Here is a 23,279-nt window from a genome sequence, read left to right on the forward strand (position 1 = left end):
GTCACCAGGAGGCATTTTGCACCCAGTTGCAGAGGGAGACTGAGTGAAAATGCAAGATTATTAAAACCTGCACAAGTGACAACAAAACTCATGGTGTGTATTTTGACGAGGATACAACATTAAAACATGATCCAGGGCTGTCCAAACTTTTATCATCACAGGCACACTGAAACTGATTTCAATTCAATTCAATTTATTTTTGTAACGCCCAAAGTTACAACAGCAGTTGCCTCGGAGGGCGACAGTGAAAAACAAATTAAACAATGTTCATAGGGACTTGGCTTGACTTGACTGATGAAGCGGAGGGCCAATCAGGGGCCGTAAACTGGGGTCAATATAGTAAATCATTTTAAGGTGAATTTACTACAGGTTGTTAAACCAAACCAGAAACAGAAAGGGTTGGCAATTTAGGCCAATTCATTCAAAGGAGGGGACCCCACCCTTCTTGACAACTATAGACCCATCTTAATACTCTATGCGCTTGCTAAAAATCTGGAATTTCATAGTCAACAACTCAAGGAATTCTTGGTCCCTAACAACATCCTTAATAATCTTCAGTCTGGGTTCAGAAAGTGTGACAGAACTACGACAGCATTGTGTTGCTTTGTTGATCTGTCTAAGGCTCAAGTGATGATTCAGGTACATTCAGGATGGTTCAGACACTATCTGTCTAATCAGACACAGTATGTGCATGTGGATGGAGTGTCAACCACCTCACTTACTGTGCAACAAGGGGTACCACAGGGATCTGTGCTGGACCCCCCACGCTTTATTATCTACTTAAATAATTTGTCCAACAAGATTAAAAATGCCTCTCTTCATTGCTACACCAGTGGTACGTGTTTTACTCTTCAGTTTCTGCATTCCGTACATTCATATGGCAACAGTATGGAACATATATTATAGTACAAATATTTTGGTTACCTTACAGACAGCTCTCTTTTGTTGCCTCATAGTCAAAGCTTGTCAAAAAGCGGTGCTCAGACTTGGCTTCTTCTTTAGAATCATGTCTTGTCTGTCTTTTTAGGCACAGCCACATTTCTCCCTGTCCTTTATTGTGGGAACATTATATATAGACAACCACTTCAGTCACCTGACACAGTTTACTATCGAGCTCTCATGTTCATCACAAACCTCAAATCACTTACTCATCATTGTCTCCTTTACTTCTGGGTTGGTTGGCCCTCTCTTTCTTCATGTCGCTTCATTCATTAGCACATGTTCATTTATAAATAGTTTTTCTGTCTTCTTGCCTCACTTACTGTACAAGCACATGTTACATTGTTTTTATGTTTGTATTCTTATCTATGTCTTTTACTAACTTTCTTTTGTTCTGTTTGTTCTGACAAATGTAAAAGCCTAGCCAGGGACCAGGGCTGCAAATGAGCATGTGGCAAGTCGTACGTAAATGACATCCATGAAGCCCATGAAGCCACATCCTCAGAGTCTTCAGGGCACATCTGGCTGGCACAAGTGATGTGGTTGTTATGGTTATGTTGTCCATAAATCCTTTTTTGGGGGGGCTGCCTTGTGCTAAGAGGGATTGGTGTTGTCAGTGAGGCCATTGGCTCAGAATGGGGCCACAGGGGATCATTGGTAACCCTGACAAAGGAATGGCTCCACACAAATAAATGACTGTCTGAATTTGTGAGAGGAAACCTGAGTCCAAACTCAGAGTAACGCAGGACGGACATCTGTCCATTGAGGTCCCAGGATGGCCTCCAAACCCACCTGTAGGGCCCAAAGACCTACAAGTGTGTGCTGTTAAGAGAAAGAAAGACATGATTCAAAGAACTGTGAGATCGAAAATAAAAACATGAAATCAGTGAAGCTCTTTCCTACTTTAATTTAATTAGTTATATAACAGGTGAAATTAAATTAAGTTCTGAAAACTCACTCATAAAACTGCATTAAATTGATTTTAAATCTAAATATTATGCGTATCCTGAAACCCTAAAATGTGGTTGGCTGAGGTGTGTGTGTGTGTGTGTGTGTACGTATTTGCACACATACATATATACATATATACTTACATGTACATATATGTGCATACATTGACAGTTGTTGAGAAGAGCTGGTAATTGGCATCCACAGAAACAGCAGCACACACACACACACACAAACACACACACACTTACATGTATTTCTAACAGAACAATCATTTGCAGCTTTTGCACTCACTCTAGCAGACCAACACATTTTGAGGGCGGCTCTGGCGAAAAAGCAGAGTGGTCCTTTTCTCTAACTGTGATTGCAACCCCATAAATTCCTCCTGTGTTTTCAGCACTCTGGTTGTCATTTCAAGGTGCACACTGGTTGGTTATTGACCTTGAAAATGTTTCCTCTATGTACACTGAAGGGTTATTGTCGGTGGTGTAGAGCAGTGGTGACTGTGAAGCAGGCTGTTAATTTTTGTAGATTGATAATTGATCCTAAGTCGATACGACATATTGCATTTACGAGGCTCTTTGCTCTTCCAGAAAACAATTATGACCTATTATAAGCCTTCTGCTCGATAATGGTACAATGAATGCAAATGCTGCTAAAGCTTTTATGCAATGCAATTACAGCTATGAAAAGACGCTTGATAAAAGATCAGTATGAATCCTTCTTGTTGTTGACAAGGCAGACAGGGGGCTTTGTAAAATAAATCCAAATAGAAAATCTCACAATATTAGACAATATTCAAAGGAAAAAAGGAAAACAAGGGCGATGAGAATGCTGAATGGATCTGTGGTCAGCACAAACAGGAGAGGTGAGCTGGAGGAGCAGGAGATAAAGTAGGTGTTGGCATGTGCAGATGGATTGGTGATGCCTGAAGATACAGATAAATGGAGCAACACACAGTGACATTGGAGGCAGTGAATAAATGGTGCTCCCCGTGTGCTTCCTGCTGCTCTGTCATTTCTAACATCCTTTGTTTCAGATGTGACCGGTGTGCCTACAAAGTATATATTTTAATGTTTAACAAATAAGAGTACGCTCGGATATGGACTCAAACTCAAAAATCTTTACATTCATGGCAAATAATAAATCATCTACATTTTTCATTTTCATGTATACAATTATCAAAAGAAATGTTTATATTTCAGCACTCCGTGGGCCACTAAAAGGATAATTCCAATAGTTATATCAGTGGTTGTATTATCGTCACAAATACTATTTAAAAGGTAATGTTGCACAGTTTACAAATTCAAAACTTGTATCAGAAATGGTTAAGTGGTCATCAAATCAAATGAAAGTGTTCAGTTGTGCTTTTTCAAGTGCGGAACTGATTCAATTATTGGCTGAAAATACAAAATATAAAGATATTTAACATGCTGGCCCAAATGTTAAGTTCTTGATTGAAATGTGATGTCCCATGACTTTATCACATTAAGCGTGTGGCTAAAATCAAAACATTAACAATCAGGCAGACAAAGATTTACGTTTTTGATGGAGGGTCCACAAGAGATGACACCAAAAAAGGTACATATTGCAACTTTGAGGTTGAGTAATGCCACTATGCAGTTATTGTGACTGAAAAAAGTCCCCTTACTTACTTTTTGGTGGATAGACCCAGTAATTACAAAGACATTGACAGGTTATAAAGCAGGTTAGACTATATGGAGCTGTCTTGATTATAATTGCACATTCTCTACCATACACATGCCCATTAAACCTGATTATACAGGCAGAGGGGTTTTTCAGTGTGAACACTATGTCACGGCTAATCACGACTCCTTTAAAAATAACACAGCGCTCCCTTAATGTTCACAGATGTGCACTGCATCTTCACACTTTTACTATTACAGTACTCCTGACATTCATCACCTCAATAGACATGGTGTGTTTGTAGTTTATAATCTGATTCCATTGTTTGTTGTGAATGCATTGTATTCTTCTATGCTTTAAGAATGTATCTACATCCCTATTATTTCCATTTGGTCACAGAGCTGTTTAGGGCATCTTTCTCCATTCTTTACTTATTTTCTTTTTACACATCATGGGACAAATAAACATTGTATCGAAGCATCAGAAATGTTCTCCACTTCTGTGCATTGAGTTAAGGACAGGACAATTTATGTAATGTATGTTTTTAATGTACAGGAGGTTTGTGAAATCACATTGATATGTAAAGTAAAGAAGATTAGGAAGTCACAGTTCACAAAAATCACAATATTCAACTGCATGCTGGGATGTTGTTGTCATAAAAAGGCTCATGGTTTAGACGGAGACGTTCATTATGACTAATGTGTGCAAGACTGCAATGGGCCAAGGAAGAAACCATTTGTTTCTGAGCTGCATGAAGACAACAGTTACAACATATCAATAAAAGCTCCAAAAGTAAAAGAATATATTTGTTTTAAAGATTGTTTACAACACATAGACGCTGTCCTTGACTTCATTCTAGTTTTAGAAAACACCCTTTGCAGCATAAGTAGCTATCTGTAAACAAAAAAATATTATATATGACAATCATCTGATACACCAAAGTCCAATGAGGCAAAGAGTGAAGAGTAGGGTTGGAAGCAAATGCCTGGGTCTATCACAGACACTTGTTTCTTGGTCGTGATGAAATATAATTGTACAGGTATATTTGAGTTTGATCACAGTTCTGCCCAATCAGAGGGCAGGAGTCTGTTAAAATCAATCAGTATCAGCTTGTTTTACTTGGAACCAGGAGAAAGAGTGCCATCCATCCATCCATCCATCTTCTGCCGCTTTATCCGGGGCCGGGTCGCGGGGGCAGCAGTCTGAGCAGGGACTCCCAGACTTCCTTCTCCCCAGACACTTCCTCTAACTCCTCCGGGGGGATACCGAGGCATTCCCAGGCCAGCCGAGAGACATAGTCTCTCCAGCGTGTCCTGGGTCTTCCCCGGGGCCGCTTCCCACCTCTTCCCACATGCCTGAAACACCTCCCGAGGGAGGCGCCCAGGAGGCATCCGGAACAGATGCCCGAGCCACCTCAGCTGGCTCCTCTCGACGTGGAGGAGCAGCGGCTCTACTCCGAGCTCCCCCCGTGTGGCCGAGCTCCTCACCCTATCTCTAAGGGAGCGCCCAGCCACACGGCGGAGGAAACTCATTTTGACCGCTTGTTCTTTCGGTCACTACCCAAAGCTCATGACCATAGGTGAGGGTAGGAACGTAGACCGACAGGTAAATAGAGAGCTTTGCCTTTCGACTCAGCTCCCTCTTTACCACAACGGTCCGATGCAGCGACTGCATCACTGCAGCCGCTGCACCGATCCGCCTGTCGATCTCACGTTCCATCCTTCCCTCACTCGTGAACAAGACCCCGAGATACTTGAACTCCTCCACTTGGGGCAAGGACTCTCCATCCACCTGGAGAGGGCAAGCCACCTTTTTCCGGTCGAGAACCATGGCCTCGGATTTGGAGGTGCTGATTCTCATCCCAGCCGCTTCACACTCGGCTGCAAACCGTCCCAGTGCATGTTGCAGGTCCGGGTTTGATGGAGCCATCAGGACAACATCGTCTGCAAACAGCAGAGATGAGATCCTGTGGTCCCCAAACCGGACACCCTCCGACCCCTGACTGCGCCTAGAAATTCTGTCCATAAAAATTATGAACAGAACCGGTGACAAAGGGCAGCCCTGGCGGAGTCCAACATGCACTGGGAACAGGTCTGACTTACTGCCGGCAATGCGAACACAGCTCCTGCTCCGGTCATACAGGGACCGGACAGCCCTGAGCAAAGGGCCCCGGACCCCGTACTCCCGGAGCACCCCCTAAAGGACACCCCGAGGGACACAGTCGAAAGCCTTCTCCAGATCCACAAAGCACATATGGACTGGTTGACCAAACTCCCATGAGCCCTCGAGAAAGAGTGCCTCAGAGAGAATTGCAATGAGTAGTACCATTGGGAAACAAAACAGCCTCTTTAGAAAAGGATGTATCACCTCTACATAGTCCCCAACAACAGCAGCAGAAGCAGAAGCAGCAGAAGCACACTGTCAGCTGCAGTGCACACCTCCTTTGAGAATAGTGAAGTGTCCTTTACCCATGCAAAAACAACAGAAAAACTTGACTAAAAAACTTGTTATGCCAAAGGGCTTCCAACTCCTCCTCCCAAAGGAGTAAGCTCCATCAGTGAGCCATGGTCATTGACACGTTCTGTGCCTAATTGGTAAGATTGGACTCATTAATAGTCTAAAATAGACACTAATGTCTGTAGTGAGAGCAATGTATGAGAAAGAGCAAGGTAAAAAGGAATGTTCTTTAGAGAGAGTGCTCAGAGAGAGTCAATTATGCTGTGCCATTTGTGCAGAAAGTGACAACCTTACACAAAGAGAAGAAGATACTGTAACTCCATTGGCTGTATCTTCTGTGCTAGAATGTTGTGCCTGTTCATGTGCGTAGGTCCACTCTAATATTAATGATGAATTATAAACCAAACCAAGGATTGTATTGAGATGCAATTGCTGATAAATGAAATAGTTGTGACCTTTATAAGAATTTTGCTTATCACAAAATGGCCTTCACTTACATGAGAGGAAAAGGCAGTTGTGTATTGCCTCAGGGCTGTACCTTTGGTTACTGACTATTTACTGTGGGGTAAAACAGAGCCTGCACCTTGTTTTAATGGAGAAAATCAAATGTTTGCCATGTGAGAAGGCTGCTTTTAGGGACAAACCTGTTTCATCATTGCTCTGGGAACACAGGGGCTCCCAAACTTTTGAGGTTGATGAAAACATGTAAAATCAGGCTTAACATAATTAATTTGAATATTTTATTATTGGATCTAATTTTACGAAATTATACTTTTGCCAATTTAGAAATGTATAAAACCAATGATACCTTGAAATCACCTTTCAACATAACATAACATCTCTCAAATATTTAAATCAATATTTTATAGAATAATAAAGTCTGTTATAATTGTAAGTGAGTGAGCCATGATACAAAAGTCAGACGGAGGCTTCTGAAGACCACGAGAGAGCATTAATATTGTATAGTAATTAATTTACTTACACTTACTTTAGCGTGGATACTTTTAGCTTAAGCGCTCAAGAGTCAAGTGACACCTTTCATTTTGTAGTTGCTATTTGCTACTTGACATATGCAAATACAATCATAAAAGACCAGCACTTATCAGCACATAATGTCATGGGTTCCATCTCAGACCAGTTCTTAACAATTTCTCATTCTGCTCTCTGTGTGAGGAAGCAGTTGTCTGTCTGTTAACCCAGTTTCCTTGTCACACTTTTATCTTTATATTAATTTATTTCTGTATGTTCAGCAATCCAATTCTGACATTTTAAAGCAAAGAATTTTCATTCCCATTATTTCATTTTCAACAAATGTTGGCACAGGTTTTTTATTACCTTTAATTACCTCTCTCCCTGCTCTTCTGTTTTTATTAAAAATTCAACTCCACGTGACATAATAGTAACATCACAAGATGGAAAATGTTTTTGTTAAATGATTGGAAATACATATCACTTTTTATACGAGTACAATCACCAGACAGGGAGGGTTGTATAAACACACATGAAACATACTTATAACATATTCAGAAATATATTTATGTTTATGCTGCCGTACATAAAAAATAGAATCTGCATAGTAGCCAAAAATTGTGTTTCTCCTTATGCCCAACAACAGCAAAAATAAGTAATTTCAAATTGCTCTATAATCCAGAAAAGTAAACGTAAATCTGGCTGTTAATGTCACTGCATTACTTTATCATTCAAAATTATTTATTTTATGGACACATTTGCGGAGTCTTCATTCATTTTTATTGCTCCTGTTGGGAAATGTGTCCTCTGCATTTGAGCCATCCTTCAATAAGACGAGAGCAAACTGTTATGTCCTTAGACATGGCACTTGCCAATATTACATGATTCTGGTGCGTTACACATTTATTAATGTATAATTATGAATATACATTAACAAATGTATATTCATAATGAATTATGTGTTTGGGTTGTCAAAAGTATTGAAATTCAGATACTAATCAATAAGTATTTATACTAAAAATATCACATAAGCAGAACAGAATTAGATCTTTCCTGAAAAGTTTTAAAATAATCGAGTTGATAAGTGAAATAATAATTGACATGATGACCACATGATAATGTAAGTAAAACAAATATTACTGTTGAAACTGACCTTTTCAGCAACATTGTGGTATCAAAATCAGTACTAAATACCAAGACTATTCCTCATCGACAGCAAGTTTTAAATGTTAGCGCTATAATTTAAGGTAATTGGCCTATTTGTACAGTTGTTGTTTTTCACTTGAAACAATTACACCTCTCTGCTGATGCACCGTGCTGGGTTCAGCCTGGAGTCTACGGGCCACAGGGCTCAGTGCAGCTCTAGCCTTAGTGCACATGCTGTGAATCACCTGTGAACCCAGAATCTGTGTTGCCACGGTGCTCTGATCCTGTTCTCGCCATGGCAACAGGACTGAATTTCCCAGTTTTTCCTCATGCTACAGCTCACTGGAGACTTCGTAGTGATTAGTCTTTTCAGCATGTGGAGTTGACACTTTCTTGTGAGCAATCTAGCCAAAGATCTGATATATTTTTCTTATTCCAGCCATTACTTTTCTTCTGGGGCTAGATCAGGATGCCCTTTCCACACACACACTTTCTTCAGTCCCGTTTGGGGAGATCCAAAGCCATTCCCAGTCCAACTGAGAGACATAGGCCATTTCCCAATCCATGTCGTCTCCCTCACCCTGTGCACTAGCTACTTCATTTGGCACGAGAGCCCTTGCAGCTGGATTGAGGGCCCTACCACTACTGAGGGTTTTATAAACCACTCACACACTCAGGCGTTTGTTTTCAGGTGTGACTTAAATATGGCTGTGCGAGTAGAAGGAGATAGGGAGAGGGAGTGGGAAAGGCCATAGTTCCTCTGGAATGTTAGGTCTTCCCTGAAGCCTCCTCCGTTGCCTGAGATCCAGAATATACTTTTCAATACACAATTATTTACAAAGACTGAGTCTGGTCAGCTGTCATGGAATGAGACATACACCGATGCTATTCCGTAACACATCGAGAACACAATTCAACTTAGAATATGAAACGACACAGAAATATCAGACATTTGTGTGGCAAGCTTGGGAGAAAACGCGGGGACTGATCACGCAAGCTGTTGTAAGCAGCCTGCGTGATCCTCCTGCGTCTCACCCCGTTTTTTCCCATGCTGGTTGGTTTTATTAGATATTCTGGAATAGGCGGGTCACATTTCTCATTGGTCAGCTTCACATCAAGGCACTTGGTATTTTTCCGTAGAGATCAAGCCTTGGGTAAACATTACCCAAACTCCTCTGGGTTGTCACCCCCCTTCGGGTAAACATCCTTTGGCCCATCTTTATGACCCCTTCACAAATGCAGTTTGTCACACACCCGTTCTTCTCTTAGACTAATGATGCAGATAAAATATCACTATTATGCAGATAAAATACATCACAGAAATATAATCATATATTCACATTTTATCACATCAGCACACACTCCATCATGCCTCAAGTCAAACTCAAACAGTACTGTGCAATTAGATTTGTTTATGTCTGTGACGCATGAACAAAGGAGCTCATTGGGTATCTATCATTTACAACAAAATCAAATTCCCTTCACCTCAGAGTTTTTTGTGCTTCACTCATTGATATAGCCAGATGCTATGTTTTTCAGTCCTGAGATATTTCTTTGCTTTCCTTTTTCCTCATACGCAGCGATATATGTTTTAATGCAGACTATCCATGCATGTACCGGATTGGCTAATCCAATAGCCAATCACATCTATCTGCTAAAATGGTGACCAGACTGATATCGATCTGTGTAAAAATACAGGGATATAATTCTGGACTTTCTAGAGAGGTCCTCCTGAGACACCCCCATAACATCTGAGTCACTTGAGCTATCAAATACTGCTTGGTAAGATATAGTATAGAGATTGTGATTTGCCTGTGTAGATCATTAAATGCATAACAATAGGTAAATCATTTAAGAACTTCCATGTATCATTTTATGCATGTTTGCATTTGAAACAAATGGACTGAAGTAGTTACATCGTGCCTTGCTGTCATTCCTAAACAGATGAGGTTACAGTTTCTGTTATGCTTCATTTGTGTATTACTAATTAAATTAAGCTAGCAGCTTCTTTGGAACGCTCAGCTCTGTTGTGTTTGTTATCTTAACCAACCAACAACGGCGTTCCGGAGGAAATGACGCTAGCAGAAGCAATAATGCCCCGTCCTTTTTATTGCCTTGTTTGTGTGGAATGTACTGATTAACATCCCTTTGCAGTCAAACTCAGCAGTGTGACTTTGAGTTGTAGCACCGCTGATGTTAAACAGCCCCAGCACAAACAAGCCTGTGGCACGTTTACCAACCGATCTTTGGTCATTTTGCACCTCTGTGGAGCAGTAATGAGACAAGTGGGGACATTACTCTGATTAAATCAATTCCTATTGGATTACACTATGCCATATTCCATGGCTTCACTGATTATAGAGGCAGAACAACATGGACAAACTGCCCTCACAAGAGGATCAGGGCCCTGGTCATGAAGACAAGAGAGCCTTGACATGTAATTCCAGAAAACCATTATAGTTTTACACATGTGTAGTTACAGAGGCATCACAAACTAGTGCTGAGCAATTTCAAGCAGACACAAAATAGAAAAAAATGATGGGGATAAATTGCTTGGGTTTAAATCAGAGTGAATCAGGAGGACTTCATATCCAGTTATACAACCATGACAAAAGAGTGTGTGCATGTTTAAAAGGTTAATGTGAAGGTACGTTTGGCTATGATAAGAGCTGGGAAATATGGTATTAAAAATTGAATTGTGATCTCATTCCTGTGACAATGGCAAGGCAAGTTTATTTGTAGAGCACAATTCGTACACAAACTGCTCTTTTAGTATTAATTGCCACTGTTATTCAAAAAATGCTTAAACAAAGACACTTTTTCGTGCCCATCCCAGTCAACAATTACAGTTAAGTGTGAACTTTCAGAAGAAGAAAATTCATTTATTTAACTCTTCAGATGGACGGTAGATACATTTTGGAACTTCTTCAAGGCAATATAAAGATAATAAATGTGCATGAATCTTGATCAAATCATGATCAGTCTCAACAATAATTGTAATATACATTTATTGCATATGACATACCACTTGCGGATGACCTCTAATTTAAAAAGGCAAAAGGAAAGAACACAATAAGGCTACAAAATAATTTACAGATCAACAAAATAGTCCATACAATTCTAAGGTTGAAATCAAACATGTTGAAATTCATTATATGCAGTTCTTTTTTTTAAAGTATGATGTTCGTCAATATTAATATTTATGTTACCATTTATAGGGTCAAGCTACACATAATATTGTCCTGAGAGTGATAAGTATTCTGCAACCACAATAACAGGCTTATCACAAATAAATAATACCAATATTAATATTAATGGGTCACATAACTTGAATAAATTATATAGAAAAACACTCTTATTGACCTTTGTTATCCAGGTATAGCATAATTATCATCAAAATAAAATTATTATTGATCAAAATATCAACATATTTTTTCTACCATTTACTAACATGAACATCTGGAAGAGCCACAAGTCAATGCACAGTTTAATTTATGCTTTTACACAACATATCAACAAATAGTTGCATCATTTAGGCTTGTCTCAATAGGAAAGGAAAACATATGTATGAAAAATTATTATAACATTGAAACTACTTTATTCCACAGTAACCCGAAAACAACAGTAAATCCTTTTCTAAAGGAACCATATCCTAGAATAGAAGGGGGAAAATGATTAGAATAGTAGTTTGTAGTGTCATTTAAACCTTTACAGTTGGAAGTTTGCCATAGTACCAAAAACATAAGAATATAGAAAAAATACATATGGTATTGAGCACCAAAAATAATAAAGAAAATAGTAATAATTGTGGCAGGACATGGCAATTCAATAATTGCAACTCAAAATGCGACTTATTCAATAGTGACTAATCTTGCTGCCCCAGTCTACAGTTTATTTACGCATCTTACATAAACCAGTGCCTCAGCTGTGCCTTAGCTTTAGGCCATAAGCAGAAGGAAATCTGTTATAGGGCCTACTAAATAAGCACAGAATACAAAAGAAAAGAGACAAAACCATAAAACACAGTGACTTGATAGTAGGCCTAGAGGTATACCTTTCACCTCAGACCAATCAGATGGCAGTTTCCGTGCACCAGAGAGACTGGGCACGAGAATAGTAAACAAAAGCATGTGTCTGCACAACGCAGGAGGAAAAGGGAGCGAGCCAATCCTGTCCCGTGCAGCGGCAGTGAAGCGCCAAGCTCCCACTCAGCTGTATGTCTCCGCGCAGATCGCCTCTCCTCACTTCGCCAACAACTGAGCAGCTTTGGCGCCTCTTCTGGAGCAGTCCGACACTTCTCTTCGGCTCTTCACTCACGCCAAGTCCGCCCTGACAGAACCTGTGACCGTGGCGAGCGCATCGGTAACACTCGGAGGCTGAGCACCATGGAGAGCGCACGCAACGGCTCGGACGCGGAATTCTGGAGCCAGTTCCCCGTGGTTCACAATAACAACAGCCTCTGTCGGAACTTCAGCGATCCCAACAACACTACTACGGGCTTCGCGGACTTGAAATGCGGCGCAGACCGGAGGGGACATCTGGGGGACTTGGAAACCGACACGAACCCAGTCTTCATCGCGATTGTCATCACGGCACTCTACTCCATAGTGTGCGTAGTGGGGTTGGTTGGAAACGTGCTGGTTATGTACATTATTGTCAGGTAAGAAGAGTGATTCATCCACACGTGATATTGTCACTGATATATTGTTTCTGATAACTCCTAAGCGTGTATTACAGTGTCTTATAGCCTGTTGCTGCCCTCAGGGCACACAGCTTACGGCCAATTTGAGAGCGCGTTTGTTGCAGTCCATGACTAAAATGCCTCCAACCTCATGCGTAAATGGCACAAGAGTGACAGGGGAATGGGGACTGGGAGATCGTCATCTGTAATGTATGGTCTAATTTGTTAAACAGAACCTGTGAAACCCAATTTTTTTTAAATTTTTGGCCCAAAGGCTTTATTTGACAGGAAAGTACATCATGGAATGGGGATGAGACTTGAACTCACACCGCTGCGGCCCGCTCCACATGTCATATGTGCTTTCCACTCGATCACGAGTGACACAGCATGTGCTTTTTAAAAGTCTACACATGTATCATCATGTTTATGATCCATATAGACTACATATGCTATATTGGCAAATGACACCCAATAGGCTATGTGAACTCAAGTCTGAACCATGTCAGAAAGAGATGAAAAACACTGAATAAGAGTCAAAATACTTTTGTATTTTCGTCAGAATCAATGTGACATGGTTTCATTACTTTTTCATCAAGACAAATAAAATATTTGTTTATTATTACCACTTCTTGTCACACGGCTACTACTCTTATAGTCCTTATATGGTCCTACTTATTCACAAGCTCATACCGAGACACTGGGGAGGGTTGTCACACTTTTTACTCATGAGCAAATTATTCATCATACATCTCCCAGCTTGAAGCCTTATCTTAGGGTACATTAACATTTTCGTATCTCAGACTTTAGTCTTTATTGTTTCCAAAAGGACATTATTTTCCACATGCACAGAGCTTGTTGGATACATACATAAACAGACAAAACAGTCAATAGACACATTACACTGGAGTGCACTTCAGTGAGCCTATTGAAAAATGTAATGACTGAGGGAATCAGGCTTTTCCCAAAGCAAGCTCTCCCGGACCTGAATGCCCTGTACCTCCGTCCTGAGGGCAGAAAGTGAGGTGTTCATGTGAGTGAGTGGAGTCCTGTTCTGTGGAGAGTTCAATGAGTCCAATGGCCTGGTTTTTAAGTCCATGTTCGGTGTGGAGAGTCAGATGAGAGTCTGGTCCGGAGTTTTTACAGAGATATTGAAAAGGAATAATGACTTAATGTTCTGAATGATGGATTGATTTAATAGAAGTACCTTTGAGTTTCTGGATTATTGAATGTCTGTGATGTGCTGATCCAATGTGAGTGAGTTGTCTTTTACCCTGAATTAACCTTTAATTGTGTTGTCACAATATGTGGGGTTGGTTGTTTCTGTTCCTATTGATTGCCTCATTCCAAAATTAATTTAAGGAAGCCTGAAGGTGATTGTTTAGATTTTTACTAGAAAATTTTTATTTTTTCATCTGCTGTTATCACCTGCACCTGTGCTCCCGAGATAGCCCCGCCCCTTGCCTCTTGCCTTACTCCTATTGGCTGAGCTGTGCCAGTTTCTGCCTGATCTGAGCATGGATCTATTATAATATTGGATCTGAGCTTCAGAGGCTCTGGGTTTTACTCTTGAGTCGACAGAGAAAGTTTATATCCAGCTTCAAGCAACACGAGAAATTACTCAGAAGTAAGTTCAGCCTGTGGAACTATAATAAGATCTGAAAGATTAATCCAAGATGGCGGTGCATTGGTTTCTGTGGCCTGTGCTCATCGGTGCATAACCAAACATTTCAACCAAACATTTTCTTTTTTAAAATATTTTCTTTTGTTCCCAATTTTTTTTAAATTTGTTTGTACACAATTCATAATAACGGGGGACGCAAACTGAGACCAAAGAAAAATTATAATAATACAAATTATGAGAATAATAATAATAATAATGGCACAGTGTGAGTCCAACATAAACATCCCATCTTCCCCAAGATTTTTCAAATGTTTCCAGTTTCAAATCAAGTCTTAAAGTATTTTTTTCCATAGGTCTGATGTCTGTTAATAATAATGTAAATCCAGTCCTTAATCGTCAGGGGGATTTGTGTCATCTATTTTGTTGTGACGGCTTTTTTTTCCTGCTGACAAATTATATTCCAAAGATATTTATTCGTTTATGCATTGATATAATTTGGATATTATTCTCTTTGAAAGTTCTGATTTATAAGCCTTGATAATAATTTCAGGTAGAGGGTTATAATGTTCATTCATTTGTTTAATTTCTTGGTTATAATAACTCCTTATTTGTAAATACCTATAGAAGTTCTGTTTCTCCAAGTCAAAGATTATTTTAGTATATCAAAGCTTTTCACATGATTATGTTTTACAATCTGGTAAAAGACTTTTATACCTTTTGTAATCCAAGCCTTGAATCTCAGGTCTGTTCTGTTTGGTAGAATCCTTGGTCATAAGCCAACTAGTATCATATTTTAACATATTAGTTTAGTTTGTATGTCTTAATGTCTTAATTAGCTCCTTCCATGTTATAAGCACAGGTTTTACCCAGGGATTATTAACTTCCTCCAAATTACTCAACCGTTAGTCATCTGCCAGTAAGTCCTGTACTGGAACCCCCGGCACAACATTCATCTCAATATTTTTTAATTGGGCTTCATATTCTGGGTCACATCAGTACAGCAGGGCTCTGATCTGATCTGAAGTAGCTTTTCAGACGAGGTAAACCCCAGCCTCCTTTTTCTTTTGGTAATTATAAAGTTTTAAATCGGATTCTAGGTTTCTTGCCTTGCCATACAACAAAACATTTTTGACATCTTCAGCATTATTTCCTGAATAAAGCTATGATTAATTTCTGAATACGAGCGATCGCTTTTAATGTTTTATTTCTTTCTCTGGGGACATGGAATGTCACCTTGCTGGGGAGGAAAGATCCTGAGCTTGTGCAAGAAGTTGAGCAGTACCGACTAGATATAGTCGGCCTCACCTCCACGCACATTTCGGGCTCTGGAACCCATCTCCTCGAGAGGACTTCTCTGGTGTTGCCCGCGGGGAGAGGCGGCGGGCTGGTGTGGGCTTGCTGATAGCCCCTCAGCTCAGCCGCCACGTGTTAGAGTTCAGCCGCCAAGTGTTAGAGTTCACTCCAGTGAACGAGAGGTGGGTTGGGGATAGGTCTCCCACTGTTGTGTCGGCCTATTGGCTGAATAGCAGTGCAGAGTACCCAACCTTCTTGGAGTCCCTGGAAGGGGTACTGGACAGTGCACCGACCGGGGACATTGTTCTACTGGGGGACTTCAACGACAGTGACACTTGGAGAGGCGTGATCGGGAAGAACGGCTTCCCCGATCTGAACCCGAGCGGTGTTCAGTTATTGGACTTCTGTGCTAGCCACGGATTGTCCATAACGAACACGATGTTCAAGCACAAGGGTGTCCATCAGTGCATGTGGCACCAGGACACCCTAGGCCAGAGATCAATGATCAACTTTGTTGTCGTGTCATCTGACCTCCGGCCGCATGTCTTGGACACTCACCTGGTGGTGACTTTAGATCCTCTGACGGAGGAGGAAGCCGGGCAAACTTGGCAGCCCCAAGCGCATTGTGAGGGTCTGTTGGGAACATTTTTCGGTGCCCCCTGTCAGCAGGGTCTTCAACTCAAACCTCCTGGAGAACTTCTCCCAGATCCAGGGGAGGCTGGAGACATTGAGTTCGAGTGGACCGTGTCCTTGAACTCTATTGTCAATGTGGCTTTTTGGAGCTGTGGACGCAAGTTCTCAGTGTCTGTCGCGTCAGCAACCCCCGAACCCGGTGGTGGACACCAGAAGTAAGGGATGGCGTCTGGCTGAAGAAGGCCTCTTTGGCTTGTAGGACTCCTGAGACAGTTGACAGATATCGGCGGGCCAGGCGTACCGCAGCTTGTGTTGTTGCAGAGGCAAAAACCAGGGGCTGGGAGGAGTTCGGGCAGGCTATGGAGGAGGACTATCAGTCGGCCCCAAAGAAATTCTAGAAAACCGTCCGACGACTCAGGAGGGGGAAGCAGTGCTTCACCAACACCGTTTATGGTGCGGGTGGAGACCTGTTGACCTTGACTGGGGATGTCCTCAGACGGCGGAAGGAATACTTTGAGGATCTCCTTAATCCCGCAATCACGTCTTCCGAAAAGGAAGCAGAGACTGAGGACTCGGAGGTTGACCCGTCTATCACCCAAGCTGAAGTCACTGAGGTTGTTAGCAATCTCCTCTGTGGCAGGGCTGTAGGAGTGGATGAGATTTGAGATTTGTGAGTATCTCATGTCTCCGGATGTTGTAGTTGTCTTGGTTGACACGTCTCGGCAACATCGTGTGGCGGTCAGGGACCGTGCCTCTGGACTGGCGGACCGGGGTGGTGGTCCCTCTGTTCAAGAAGGGGGACCGGAGTGTGTGTTCCAACTATAGAGGGATCACACTCCTCAGCCTCCCCGGTTTGGTCTATTTCAGGGTACTGGAGAGGAGAAATCGACCGATAGTCGAACCTCGGATTCAGGAGGAGCAGAGTGGTTTTCGTCCTGGTCGTGGAACACTGGACCAGCTCTATACCCTCCATCGGATGCTCGAGGGTTCATGGGAGTTTGCCCAACCAGTCCACATGTGCTTTGTGGATCTGGAGAAGGCTTTCGACCGTGTCCCTCGGGATGTCCTTTGGGGGGTGCCCCAGGAGTACGGGGTCCGGGGCCCTTTACTCAGGGCTGTCTGGTCCCTGTATGACCGGAGCAGGAGCTGTGTTCGCATTGCAGGCAGTAAATCAGACCTGTTCCCAGTGCATGTTGGACTCCACCAGAGCTGCCCTTTGTCACCGGTTCTGTTCATAGTTTTTATGGAAAGAATTTCTATGGTCGGAGGATGTCCTGCTCTCCCTTAGGGATAGAGTGAGGAGCTCAGTCACATGGGAGGAGCTCGGAGTAGAGCCGCTGCTCCTCCACGTCGAGAGGAGCCAGCTGAGGTGGTTCGGGCCTCTGCTCCAGATGCGTCCTGGGCGCCTCCCTGGGGTGTTGTTTTGGGCATGTCCCACGGGAAAGAGGCCCCAGGAAAGACCCAGGACACGCTGGAGGGACTATGTCTCTCCGCTGGCCTGGGAACGCCTCAGGATTGCCTGAAGGAAGTGTCTGGGGAGGAGGAAGTCTGGGAGTCCCTGCTAAGACTGCTGGCCCCATGACCTGGCCCCGGATAAGCGGAAGAAGATGGATGGATGGATGGATAAATAATACAGCATGTCACCTACACTTTGTCTCTGGAATTGTGCCAAAAAAAGATGGGAAGAAAAACTTAAATGCGAGCCGATGATTGGGCCACTTATGAATCCAGTGTTGCAACTCCACATTATTCTTATCTATCGCCAGAGCCACGGCAATTATTATTGTAAGGAAAAAACCAACAACAGGCTTTAACATGTGACTGTGGAACTGTGAGGGCATGTTCTGTCTAAAAACAGTCAGACTCAGACATAACCTGTTTTACGTGAAGTGGAGCAGTACCTCCTGCCTACCACCGCCATTAGATGAGAGAAGCAGCTTCTTCAGTGAAAAAAAAAGCTTTTATTATTCCTGATTTCCACTTTAAGTTTGTAACTGTTTAGTATGATTTAATAGTTCAGTTTTAGGGGCGTTGTTGACTGTACAGTCCAATAGAGACAGTATGGACAGAAAGGGAGTGTCTTATCCAGATAATATAATAGTTCCATGGTTTAACTGGATTCTTACAAAAATGTTTAGCTTAATGTTTGTTAACCTCAAGCCACAGCGCCCCCTGGTGTGGCTATGAAAAAAGGACGTGACATGCTATATGATAATATCATATAGCATGTCACGTCCTTTTTTCATAGCCACTGTATTTCAAACACAAGTAGTAAAACTTTATAAACAAATATAATACCATACAGTTAGCCCTGATGAAGGCCAAAGGGCTGAAAAACGTTGCTGTTATTTATTTATCTGTGATAAAGGATTTTAAACAACAACCTTTTTTTCTCTTTCTCTCTCTCTCTTTTTTTTCTCTCCCTCTTTCTTTCTTTCTCTTTCTCTCCCTCTTCCTCTCTATCCTTTTTTTCTTTTTCTTTTTTGAGCGGTATAGCGTGGAACACATACTTTTAAGACGTACAACTACAGAAGACATACAACTATTGTAGATGGCAATAATGTACCTTTTCAGTTGACTGCCAACTGCCATTAAAAGCAACGCAACAACAACAACAACAACAACACATTAATTCTAAGAACATAATACCAAATACATTTACGAAACTACATAATCAAACGATCGCCTGATCTAAAGAGGACGGAACAGATCGGTTGGCAAAAATATTGAGCTGATATTTACTTTTTGCATGTTGGTCATAAACAGGTCCTCGACTATAATAATGAATTGTCCATAATTTGCATATTTATCTTTGGCTGAAAGATAAGTACTTTAGTAATTTAGTAATGATCACACACTGCCAGTGCCACAGGGGTAATGGGGTGATGAAGGTAATAAAGAGTCACAGATTGACAGATTCGTAAATGGAGGAACAAGGAGAAGGAGACAGGTGACTGATGAGTTGTCCACTGGAGACAAGTGCTTAGACTATTAATGTGGCTGTTTTCAAGTTAAGTGTCCTGCAGAACACCGATGAAATCTAATCTTTAAATGTGCAATAGTTGGACATCGTGTCTCAAACCATCACTCCCACTATGACCTTGTTACTCCCACGATGCACCACTCTTCAATCCCCATTGGCCAGCAGAATTGAAGAGAAACATAATTAAATATGGTTTGCTGTGTGCATCTTTATGATTCCATGTTTTTTTCCCTTCTTTACCTGTGATGCAGAGCTCCCCTGGCTCTCATAGGCTATAGAAATGCAGCACAAATAGAACCACAAGTCAAATACAAGTACTTTAATAGTACTTTTAATGATGGCATGTTTCTTGGTGCGTATGTTTGGTTACACCTTAATGACTTCATGATTCCTGCCTGGTTGTATGTTTTACTTACAGCAAATACAATTACAAGCTTTCTTCTTTCTTCCCAATGTCCTGCAGTACACTGTCCTGTTGGCAAAATCTGAATTGTTTGTCCGTCTTGTAGTCTGCTCAGAACCAGACCAAATATTATATATGGATTGTGGTTTAGTGCTGTGTTAACAAAGGTGCAGCGATGATACATACCTGAGGACATTATGTGTGTATTAGCTTGCTCATCATAAGTGTTTTGCAGCAAAAGGACAAGCCAACCTTTCCCTGTGGCCTCTCTAATGAAATCACAAGTGTTGACAGTAATGGATAAGCAGCTGGTTTGTATAGGAGCGTGTATGCCATCAGATATAAGTTCAGCCATTTCCATAAAGTTAACTCTTGTAATGGCTCTTGTGGGGAAATTGAAAGACAATCAGGGTCATTAAAATTCATGGTTTGTGTTTCTCCATTTATTTTGTCACCCATCTCTTGGTCCTCTTTTTCTTGGCTGGCAGATTGAAAGTGAACACCCATTTAGCTAATGACACACTGTGGATATTTACTTGTAAATGGGAATCGAGGCTTCATGTCTGAAATTGCACTTTACAATCTTGGCCGGAGATGCAATCTTGATAAATTAAGCCGCAAAGGCATGAAAGAGGTTTCCTCCTCTCATCAAAGTCAACAGAACCATAAAACATTCACTTTAACGCCTTGAACTCAATGTCTCTCCAATTGTTGAAACTTCCTGTAGAACAACAAGAACACCGGTGCTGCATGGGTAAAATCAACAGAGATTTGAATGAGCAGAAACCCTTGAATTTAAGAGTTACATTTGCTACCAGTGCAGGGCTTCCTGTTACCATGGAAACATTGGGAGGCGTTCAGAGCATTATGTGTGCAAAATGATTTCCCATCCCTCTAGCCACAGCCTCCTCTCCACATCCTCTTCTCCTCACGCTCCTCCAAATCACCGGCATCTCCCTGGCATCCAGTGGAGGCCGCAGCTCGACCATTGATTGTGAAAAGGTTGAAAGTAGCTCAACCTCTGGACCCCACCTGACCCTCTAATATTTTACAAAGTAGCAACTCTTGAGCTGTACGTGACCTTTATTCCAAATTATCGTTTGGACAAGAAAACCAAACACTGTATTTTTGTGTATAAAGGAAAATCAGCAGTGGACTGGTTATATGCTGGCCTGTGAGATACATCACCTGAATGTTCACGGGTGATAATATCACCCCTTTGTTCTTTACATAACAGTTCTTTTATCTTAACTTGTAAACATGTATAGTTAGTACAAACAGCAAATTTGCAGGAGCAAAAATTAACCACCACAATTCTTTTCATTCACTAATTAAGTTCCATAAGACCCCCTTGAGAGAGAAATATTTTTTTTTAATTTGAAGTTTTGCCAACCCTTAAATTAAACTACATTATTTACATGACTAGCACGAGGTTGTGTGCAATGACAAAACAGGCTTTATCAAAATAAATTACCATAATAAAGGGAATCTGTCCACAATTGAGGTTGAGTGGAGTTTAAACGACTGATTTGTTAATATTGTATTGCTCTGAACAGTGTGTGCTTTCTCTCTGATGATGTGAAAAATGTGCTAAAAAAAATGCCTTAAGAGACCCTTGTCAAATTCTATAATGCCAACTGATTCACGAAAAGTTCAACAGGTTTTAAATACAAAGGCCTTCATCCCTGAGAATGTGACATTTCAAGCTAAAAAGAAAAATTGCAGTGCCTATAATTTATTATGTGAATGTGATTTCGGATTAGACTAATCTGATTTGTACTAAACTACTCTCACACTGGTCCAGATGTTTAAGTTAATTTGTTTATATACCTTGAAATGGGGGGTGAGAACAGGAGAGACATTCAGCAAATTGCCAGAGGGAATTAATTAACTATTTTCTGTTCTTTCTAATAACTCTTATTTTGGTAGTCCACACTCAGTATTTGCGGGATGCGCTCTGCATGATCATTTTCTATTAATAGTTTTGAAGTATATTTTGTAGAACCACTGAAGACCTTTACCTCAATGTTTTGCTAAATTCCTTCAAATTGTCAGAATTGGTGTGCCAGCCTAAGCCAGGACCAGTTTTATCAACATTACATGTGCCGTTTTATCCAGTGTTGTGCTTGGTTGTACACCAGGACTGTGTGAAACGTCCATCAAGTACTAAAACATGTCTTCACTTTTGGATATAGATTTCAATTATTGTCGAACAAGTTTAGAGTTGGCTTAAGTTTGCCTTAATTTTTGAGGTAATAAAAATACAAATACAAGTGGTTTCCAGTATACTTATTCTGATCAAAGGTCTTCCCCCCCTTATCTGATCTTTTCCTTTCCATCATTTGTACTAGTTTTACAGTAGCGTGAACAGGATTGAAGACCAACATACCAATTTGTATCTTTTCCTTAGAAGTAGCAAAGTCTAAATTATTATAATTCTTTAAAAGAGCAAATTGTTTGTGTTTTTTAAGCAAATACTTCAGTATAGGCTAATGTATAGCAATGATTTAGCCGAGATACTTTTACTTGAATCGACACCTAAACGTGGTGGAGGGGTTCGAGTGCCCGAATGATCCCAGGAGCTATATTGTGGGGGGCTTTAAGCCCCTGGTAGGGTCTCCCAAGGAAAACAGGGTCAGGGTCAGACCCAGAGCAGTTCAGAAGCCCCTTATGAATAGAGAGACACCAAGGCCAGTTACGTTGCCCGGATTGGCATTACCGGGCCCCCATCCTCCCAGCTGACGGCGAGCGTCTGTTGGTCGGGCCTTTCCCCACGGGGCCCGACCGGGCACAGCCCGAACGAGTGACGTGGGGCTGTCCTCCCGAGGGCCCACCACCTGCAGGAGGATTCGTAAAGGGCGGGTGCAGAGTGATCTGGGTGGCAGTCGACGGCAGGGGCCTCGACGACCAGATCTCCAGACCCAGACTGGGGACATGGAATGTCACCTCGCTGGGGAGGAAAAAGCAGTATCGACTAGATATAGCTGGCCTCACCTCCATGCACATTTTGGGCTCTGGAACCCATCTCCTCGAAAGGGGCTGGACACTTCTCTGGTGTTGCCCGGGGGGAGAGGCGGCGGGCTGGTGTGGGCTTGCTTATCCCTCTGCTGTTTGCAGACGATGTTGTCCTGATGGCTCCATCAAACCCGGACCTGCAACATGCGGTCCGGGTTGTGAAGTGGCTGGGATGAGAATCAGCACCTCCAAATCCGAGGCCATAGTTCTTAACTGGAGAAAGGTGGCTTGCCCTCTCCAGGTGGGTGGAGAGTCCTTGCCCCAAGTGGAGGAGTTGAAGTATCTCTGGGTCTTGTTCACAAATGAGGGAAGGATGGAGCGTGAGATTGACAGGCGGATCGGTGCAGTCGCTGCATTGGACTGTTGTGGTGAGGAAGGAGTCGAAAGACAAAGCTCACAATTTACCGGTCAATCTACGTTCCTACCCTCACCTATGGTCATGAGCTTTGGGTAATGACTGAAAGGACAAGATCGCGGATACAAGCGGTCGAAATGAGTTTCCACGGCTGGGTGACTGGGCGTTTCCTTAGAGATAGGGTGAGGA

General features: G+C 41.8%; 1 protein-coding gene across 1 annotated transcript in view; it reads left to right on the top strand.

The window, feature by feature from the left end:
• Positions 1-12,255: 12,255 nt before the first annotated feature.
• oprm1 (opioid receptor, mu 1) overlaps positions 12,256-23,279 on the top strand; it is a 32,017-nt gene continuing 20,993 nt past the window's right edge. The window contains exon 1 of the mRNA XM_072437551.1: positions 12,256-12,766. Within this exon, the coding sequence (XP_072293652.1) occupies positions 12,492-12,766 (275 nt within the window). The 5' untranslated portion in view covers positions 12,256-12,491. The remainder of the gene's footprint in view (positions 12,767-23,279) is intronic.

This window comes from Eucyclogobius newberryi, unplaced genomic scaffold, assembly GCF_026437365.1.
Source record: "Eucyclogobius newberryi isolate DKJ021-1_F unplaced genomic scaffold, fEucNew1.0.hap1 SCAF_8, whole genome shotgun sequence".
Taxonomy (NCBI): domain Eukaryota; kingdom Metazoa; phylum Chordata; class Actinopteri; order Gobiiformes; family Gobiidae; genus Eucyclogobius; species Eucyclogobius newberryi.